General features: G+C 46.1%; 1 protein-coding gene across 1 annotated transcript in view; it reads left to right on the top strand.

Annotated features, from left to right (window-relative positions):
• The window catches only part of TMPRSS4 (transmembrane serine protease 4), a 73,469-nt gene extending 65,081 nt beyond the window's left edge, over window positions 1-8,388 (top strand). Inside the window, exons 14-15 of the mRNA XM_057316898.1 lie at window positions 7,922-8,107; window positions 8,194-8,388. Coding sequence (XP_057172881.1) covers window positions 7,922-8,107; window positions 8,194-8,388 — 381 coding nt within the window. The remainder of the gene's footprint in view (window positions 1-7,921; window positions 8,108-8,193) is intronic.
• The last annotated feature ends 554 nt before the right edge of the window (window positions 8,389-8,942 follow it).

Consider the following 8,942-nt stretch of genomic DNA (forward strand, 5'->3'; position numbering starts at 1 on the left):
TTCCAAATTCCAGTTAGTTAACATCGAGTGTGATATTAGTTCCAGGTGTACAATATAGTGATTCAACACTTCCATACATCACCCTGTGCTCATCACGACAAGTGTCCTCCTTAATCCCCATCACCTAGTTCACCCATCCCCCCACCCACCTCCCCTCTGGTAACCATCAGTTTGTTCTCCCTAGTTAAGAGTCTGTTGCTTCGTTTGCCTCTCTTTTTCCCCTTTGTTCATCTGTCTCATTTCTTAAATTCCTCATATAAGTGAAATCATATGGTATTTGTCTTTCTCTGAATAACTTATTTCACTTAGCACAATACTCTCTAGCTCCACCCATATTGTTGCAAATGGCAGGATTTCATTCTTTTTCATGGCTAATATTCCATTATACACACACACACACACACACACACACATCTTCTTTATCGATGGACACTGGGCTGTTTCCATATGTTGGCTATCATAAATAATGCTGCTATAAACCTCAGGGTGCATGTATTCCTTCAAATTAGTATTTTTGTGTCCTTTGGGTAAATTCAAGTATGTACTTTAGAAAGAAGAAAAACGATCCTCCTAGGAAGAAGGGAGATACAAGAAGACATAGTGAAGCACCTGGTAAAAATGTACATAAATCTAAACGAGCTTTGTCTACGTAAAATTGCATCTAGTTTGTGGGTTAATTTTTTTAAACCTAACTAAAATACAGGATAACAATACCAGGTAAGTCAGGACAAGAGAGCTGGGAGTTAAAATATTCTAAAGTTCTAAAATTGTTCAAGAAGTTTAAATATTGAATAAAGTTATGTTACAGAAAGTGTGTGTACTATATTTTAAGGGGTCAGAAGAGAAACCACCAAAAGAATGGAAATAAAGTGTTTAGCTTCCAAGATAATAAAAACAAGAAATATTTTAAGGAAAAGCAAACAGAAAATATAATCTCGGAGGAAAGACAAAAAGACTGAAAAAGAGAGAAAGCACAGAAAAATGGAACAAAATGTACAAAGTAAGATGGTAAAAATAAGAGTTATCAATAATCACAATAAATGTTAAACTCACCAACTAATATATAGAGTGAATCAAGTGAGATAAAAATGTAAAATCAAGCTATGGCTATCTGTAAGAGACACACCCAAAACATTAGGTTATGGGACCATTAAAAATAAAAAAGATTGAAAAAGTTCTAGAACACAAGCACTTTACCAAATTTAAGCTGGAAAAGCTATATAACATTTTTTAAAAATAGGGATTTAGGACAAAAAGACAAAACTGACTTTAGGATAAAGAGAGTCATTAGATAGTCATAAAAGGATCAATTCACCAGGAAGATAGAGTAAGTTAAAACCTGTAAACAAAAAGAAAAAAGAAAGGAAAAAAACCACAATCCCTTTGTCACCACTGGAGTTGGCTGTCATACCAGGTCCTTACTCTGAAATAGCATTCAAAGATGGGGCGGGGGAGGGGGGAATAAGCAACATTCTGCTTCACCACAGAAATCTACCTCCAGGTAACAAGGTGGCTCAAGGTATTGAGGAGAAGCTCTTCTTTACACAAAAAATATAGCTGATCAAGATGGGTGAATGATAGAAAATTTGCAACCTCTGATGAAATAATGGATTCAGGTAAGAATCATCACTGGAGGTGAAAAGCATTAAGCGAAAGGTTTATGGAGAACTGGAGAGTTGCTTAAATGCCCGAGTATCACCCTCCAGATTCTTTTCTAATCTCAAGAGAAAAATCTAACTTTAAAATCAAGGAATCAGGGGCGCCTGGGTGGCAGAGCGGTTAAGCGTCTGCCTTCGGCTCAGGGCATGATCCCGGAGTTATGGGATCGAGCCCCACATCAGGCTCCTCCGCTGTGAGCCTGCTTCTTCCTCTCCCACTCCCCCTGCTTGTGTTCCCTCTCTCGCTGGCTGTCTCTATCTCTGTCGAATAAATAAATAAAATCTTTAAAAAAAATAAAATAAAATCAAGGAATCAGGTTGCCATCATTCTGGCCACTAACAGTGGAATAATGAGATACTGTGTGCCTCCCGAGGTGAATATAAAGTATGACTTCTGCACCACTTCAAGACCCCTTATCGAAAATGCTTAATCTACACCTTTACATCTAATTTCCAGCTTATAGGAAATATATAAGTTAGAAGAAGGAGTTAAATGACATCACTTGGAAGCGAGCAGATAAATCCAGAAGGTGAGACACTCAACCACACAGGTGACCCAATCTCTTCCATAAGTCAAAGTCACGAAATACTCTTAAGAGGCATAGTAACAAAATACCAGCTCTCTGATTGGGTCTTGAATTGAAAAGATTAGCCGCAGAAGACATCTGGGCAAAGGGGCAACTGGGGAAATGTGAGTAGGATCTGGGGATTAAATGAGAGTAAAGAACCGTTCATTATGCGTGACAATTTTATTTATTTATTTTTTAAGATTTTATTTATTTATTTGACAGAGATAGAGACAGCCAACGAGAGAGGGAACACAAGCAGGGGGAGTGGGAGAGGAAGAAGCAGGCTCATAGCGGAGGAGCCTGATGTGGGGCTCGATCCCATAACGCCGGGATCCACACCCACACACCGAAGGCAGACGCTTAACCGCTGTGCCACCCAGGCGCCCCGACAATTTTATTATACTTCATAAAAATATCCTTAATTTTAGACATGCATGCAGAAATATTTGGGACAAACTGACATGAAGTTGTAATTTACTTCAGGAAAAACACAACAGTTAAGCAGATATGACAAAATGTCATCAAGTATGAAATTGAAGTGATGTTTACTATTCTTTCTACTTTTCTATATATTTGAAATGTTTCTCAGTGAATAGGTTTTTCTTACTCCTAGAAACAGAATATACAATAGCCCTAAAAGAACGAACAGAACTACGAGGAGAAACTGATAAAACCACCATCACAGAGGAAGACTGCAGCATACTTCTCTCAATTATTGATTTAGGTCGAGCAGGTAAAATATCAGTAGAGAAGATGGAATAATATGATTAGCGTGCTTAATAGCTGTAGAATCTTGCACTAAACACTTAGAAAATAAATATCCTTCTCAAGCACATTTGTAAAAATTAGACTATATACTAGGCCGTAAGGTAAGTCTCAACACATTTCCAAAGTAGTATGGGCACCCACCAGACCCAGTTTTGTGCTCCCATCAATCTCCAACCCAGCCTTGCCTACGTCCCCCATCCTCCCACCTCTAAGCCTGGCTTCCTGCCTTGCATGGACCCAGCTCTGGCCCCTTTCATTTCCATGGTTCTAAAGCCCTGGTAACTGCCATCATTTCTAACACCACACCAGTCCCACCCTCCCCACCTGGGGCCAGGGCTGGGCTTTGGCTTAGGTGGTCTTCATCTCACCCACCATGCTGGAAGCCACAGTAGCTCCGGCACCCAGAGCCAGCAGACTGCACCCACAGAGCTCTGGCTTCCCCAGGGCTGCCTGGAAAGGCTGAGTAACATAAGATGGAAATTATTATCTACAGGACAAACATTGAATAATGGAAGACAGGAGACAGGACGGAGCCGGCAGATAAATTACTCATCCTTCTTCCCAGGATGGAACTATTCGGAGAAGCCCTAGTTCCCCAGGGACAGTCCTGTGATTCAGCTGATGGAGTTGTGGTCAGCTCAGGAACACCTCACCTTGTGCTGGCTTTCTCCCTCTCCCTGCCTCACAGCCCTTTCCCCCCGACTCCTTCTTCCCTGCGATGGAACCCCATGAGAAAGTGTTAAGTTGTGCCTTTAATTTAGACAAGTTTTCTAAGAAACCTAGGCTAAGACTCAGCGCTCTGACTGTATGCTATTAAAGCAAGAGCAAACAACACCTGGGTGGCTCAGTCAGTTAAGTGTCCAACTTCAGCTCAGGTATCGATCTCAGGGTCCTGGGATAGAGCCCTATGTCAGGCTCCCCGCTCAGGGGGGCGACCGTTTGTCCCTCCGCCTCTGCCCCTCCCTCCCCCCCACACTCAGTCACACAAACGCGTATATGCTCTCTCTCTCAAATAAATAAATAAAATCTTAAAATATATATATATATATATATATATATATATATATATATATAGGGGCGCCTGGGTGGCTCAGTCGTTAAGCGTCTGCCTTCAGCTCAGGGCGTGATCCCGGCATTCTGGGATCGAGCCCCACATCAGGCTCCTCCACTGGGAGCCTGCTATCTTCCTCTCCCACTTCCCCTGCTTGTGTTCCCTCTCTAACTGGCTGTCTCTCTCTGTCAAATAAATAAATAAAATCTTTAAATAAATAAAAATATAGGGGCGCCTGGGTGGCACAGCGGTTAAGCGTCTGCCTTCGGCTCAGGGCGTGATCCCGGCATTCTGGGATCGAGCCCCACATCAGGCTCCTCCGCTATAAGCCGGCTTCTTCCTCTCCCACTCCCCCTGCTTGTGTTCCTTCTCTCACTGGCTGTCTCTATCTCTGTCAAATAAATAAGTAAAATCTTTAAAAAATAAGTAAATAAATAAATAAAAATATAAAATACAAATGTGATGTTTAAAAGACTTCTAAATAATTCATAGGTCAAAAAAGAAGTTCTAAAGTTTACTTAAAATAGATCAAAAATATATCATCTATTATATACATATATAGACAGATATAGCTATCCATGTGCATATATTCACGGAATGTTCTAGGGTGACATTCAGCAGCTAACCTGAGCATGTGCAGAGCCAGGCCTACTTTTGCATTCCAGAGTCAGAGCATAAGTGATTCAATTGCGAAGGCCAAGAGGGAGCCGGGAATTACACCATGGCTAACACAGAGACTCTCACAGCAGAGCCTCCTCATCTCTGGAAGGGAGGGTGTGGAGAGGAAGTTGGTGGGTAGAGAAGATTCCTTCCTCTTCCACAAGGAAGGAAGCCAGCTGAATCCCAGAGAGATGAGCCTGAAGCCAGAGCAGGGGCTTGGCTCTCGCAGCTCCGGGTCCAGAGCTATCTCCACGAGAGAGCCCTCCGTGAAAGCAAGCCATCCCAGGGATCGTGACAGAGCCCAGAGTGTGAACCTGCGCCCTGGGCCGGGTAAGGGGGGGGGGGGCAGCCCAGAGCATCAGTGCAGTAGCGGGAGCTCAGGGGAGAATTCACACATGATGTGCAGAGCACTGCAATCCAGGTGTGTGTAAATGCCACGGACAGCGGCATCTGAAACAGAACTAGCGGCCAAGTTAGGTGAATCCAGCAGGGGCGGGGGGGGGGGGGGGGGACAGCGGCAACAAAGGCAGGGCAGGGAGAAGCCCCGTGCTCCAAGGACAGTGAGAGGGGACAGAATAAGAAGTCGAGAGGAGCTATAAGATGGCTTGGCAGCAAAGAGGATCTGGGCTTTAGAGGCAGGCACACCGCGACTCAAAACTGTGTGTTTACTGTGAATGGATTACATAAATTAAACAATGCTGGAGATTCAGAGTCAACGATCCCCCCTTCAATCCCCAGCCTCCCTCCTAGAGGCAACCACTGATCTCAGCTGGATGTGTATCTTTCCAGACTCTTTACAAATACTGAACATCTCTGGGTCTCCATTTCCTCATCTGTAAAATGGGACTAACAATAACAGTTCATCCCCCGCAGGGGTGCCCTGAGGGCTAAATGACTGAATACATGTGAAGTATTCAGAGAAGGGCCCAGTCCAGCAAGCACTCAGTGTACGGTAGCGACTGGCATATTAGCATCTACAAACATCCATAAATGGTTGTTTACTTGTTTCACAAAATGCACGGGGTTTAAATTCTAGCTCTGCTGCCTAAGTTACATCTTTAGGAAGCTGTTTCAGGTTTTTTGGGGGTTTTTTTGTTTTTTGGGTTTTTTTTTTTTTAACTTCTCAGTGCTTTGCTTTTATCACGAGTAAAATGGGGACAATTATACTTGCCTTCCAGGAATAGAATGAGACTTCGATATGTTACAGGAAGGTGACTTGGGACGCTAGGGATTCAATTCATGTTTGCCTGCGTCATTACTATACAGCGTTAGGGGCTCTCCTGCCTGCTCCCAGAGGCCTCCACACTTCCTGGTTCGGGCCAAAGACGAGGGAGAACAATGGCAAGACAAAGCCCTGCTTTTCTAACCCTCCTGCAGGCAAAGCCAGGGAGAGAAGCTGGTTCAGGCCAGGGACCCACAGCTGCCTCTAGTTTGAGACGTACTTGTAGAACGCGCACACGAATCACCGGAGAAACTTGCTACAGAGCAAATTCTGCTTCAGTAGATGGGAGGTGGGACCTGAAATCCTTTCTAACAAGCTGACTGGGACTGCTCATGCTGCTGGTCCGCAGACCACACTTGAAGAAGCCAGGGCCCACCTGAAAGCCATCCACAGATGCTCTGTCTTGTCAAGGGCTCAGACAACTGAACTCGAAGTCCACTCTGGCCCCAAGGGGCTGCCCTCCCTCTGGGCAGGACTGGCACATCCTTAGAGACCCCAGGCCTCTGCAGATCCCATCCCTTCAAAGAAAGGGGGGGGTGGGATCTAGATTTCCCCAGAGAATAGACACAGCCCTTGTTCCCATGAAATTTACATCCTACAGAAGACACACAATAAATAAGTAAACAGATATATGTCTGCTAGAGATAAATGCTTTGAAATAAAGCAGGATAAGGAAAAAGTATCTGCACTGGTGGGAGATGTTATTGTAGATATGATAGCCAAGGAAATCTTCTCTGGGGAGACGACATTTGAGCAGAGACGTGATTAGAATACAAGAATGATTCCTGTGAGTATCCAAGGGAAGAGCACGTGCAAAGGTCCTGAGACAAAAGGAGGCTGATGTTTGAGGCTCAGCAAGGAGAACAACGAGGCTGCATTAGCAGGAAAAAGAAGATATCAAAGGGGCAACAGGGGGGTGCCTGGATGGCTCAGTCAGTTAAGCATCTGCCTTCAGCTCAGGTCATGATCCCAGGGTCCTGGGATCCAGCCCTACATCAGGCTCCTGGCTCAGCTGGGAGTCTGCTTCTCCCTCTCCCTCTGCCTCCCTACCCCTGCTCGCAGTCTCTCTCTCTCTCTCTCTTTTTGAAATAAATAAATAAAATCTTCAAAAAAAAAAAAAAAGGCAACAGGGTCAGAACAATAGAGCCTTCTGGGCAATTATGAGGAATAAGGTAAACTGAAAGGTTCTGAGAAATAAAAGTACGATTTTTTTTGTAATTTTTTAAGATGTCCTTTACGTACAAAATTCATAATTTTTAGTGTAGAGTTCTACCAATTCTGACAACCGTATACACGCAAGCAACCACAGCTCCATCACCCCCAAAAGCCTCTCTTGCCCTTTAGAGCGTTCCCCACCCTCACCTATAGCCCCCATCAACCACTCGTCTGTTTTCTGTCTTTACAGTGTTGCATTTCCCAAGACCGCACAGAAATGGAACAATCCAGTAGGTACTTTCTCGAACCTGACTTCTTTCACTTAGCATAATGCATTAGAGGTTCATCGATATTGGCACACAGAGCTTTTTCTTCCTGAAGGGTACGCCACAGGATGGATTTTGTCCATCCATTCACCAGCTCAAGGACATTTAGATTTGGCAACGACAAGCAACGCTTCTATAAACACGTGTGTCCAGATTTCAACGTGACTGGAAGTTTTCGCCAATTTCTTCTGACAAAGAGGGAGAGTAAATTCACTCTCCCCTCTGAAACAACTCAAAAACTGGGGACAGAATGGCTTTCGGACCCAGGACACGAGGCAGCACGGGGCAGTGATCTCTGAGGGCCGAGAAACCCACGAAGCGCGCCCCACATCTACTACAGGACAGGAGGGGGAGCCAGGCAGCGCCTGGCAACCCGCGGGACTCGCCGACACGGGGGTACAAGGCCGGTAGGGCTCACCTCGCCAAGTCCAAGTCCGGGGGCAGAGCGAGCTTCACAGCGGGAACGCCGGACACCCGCAGAGGGGCCCTGGGCGTCTTGGCTTATCGTGCAGGCCCGCGTGCGAGGAAACCACCTGCGGCTGCGGAAGAGCCGCCGGAGAAGGAGAGGGTGGCCAGACCAGCCGCTGGCGCTCACGCGGGCCCGGAATAGGACCTTTGCCACCAACTTCGGCATTCGTGGCACATGGGACGGGTGTTCAAAGCGCGTTGTCTCAGGAGCGGGGCGAAATCAGCTCTCGGTGAAAGTCTGCCCTGTCAGCCCCAGGAACACCTCCCCACGCCTTTCCACTGGGTCTTGCTGGCGTCACGTGGGCTCCTCCCACAGTATCTGCCGAAGACTCGCGAGAAGTCAGTCAGCCATGAGTATCAGCCTAAGACTCGCGAGGAGCCTGGGCAGGTGTCTGGCCCTGTGAATGATAATTGCCTTCACCTTCCGGTTTCTCATCAACTCGGAAAGCTGCCGGGTGTAGCCGGGGTCCCCTCCCTGTATCGCGGCCTGGAAATCCTCTCCAGGCTGTAAACTCGGCCAGTTGTAGGGCTCCCTCGCTTGTTGTCCCTCTCAGGCACCTCCGTCCTCCAATCCCTGTGGTCCTCCATCTGAAAACCACCATATTGTCTACTGTTTCCAGTTCCGTAGGTGCTTTAGGTGCAAGGGTACATGGTCCCCAAGTCTCTGTTTTGTCTGGAAGCGCAGATGACATCATCTCAGCTTGTTTTGAAAAGACCGCTCAAGAGACCAGACCGAGGACGGGCTTGGGCAGAAGCAGGAGGAGCAGTGGGGAAGATACTGTGGGGATCCAGGTGAGAGCCGATGGCAGCCTGTTCCAGGATTACACCGATGGTGGGGGTAACCGGTGATGGAGTTCAGGGCGTATTTGGAACATAAAGCTGATGAGATTTGCTGATCAAAGGGTTTCCAGTGTGAGAGAAGATAGGCAGGGATAGTAAACTCTACCCTTGCTGGCCTGAACACATTCATACATGTCCCCAATGCCTTTCCAGCCTGGCCAGAAACTCTTCTGAAGGTAGGAGTGCTTGGGTAATCCATGTTCAGATCATTTAAGATCGACAATA

The sequence above is a fragment of the Ursus arctos genome, unplaced genomic scaffold (assembly GCF_023065955.2).
Source record: "Ursus arctos isolate Adak ecotype North America unplaced genomic scaffold, UrsArc2.0 scaffold_22, whole genome shotgun sequence".
NCBI classification, from domain to species: domain Eukaryota; kingdom Metazoa; phylum Chordata; class Mammalia; order Carnivora; family Ursidae; genus Ursus; species Ursus arctos.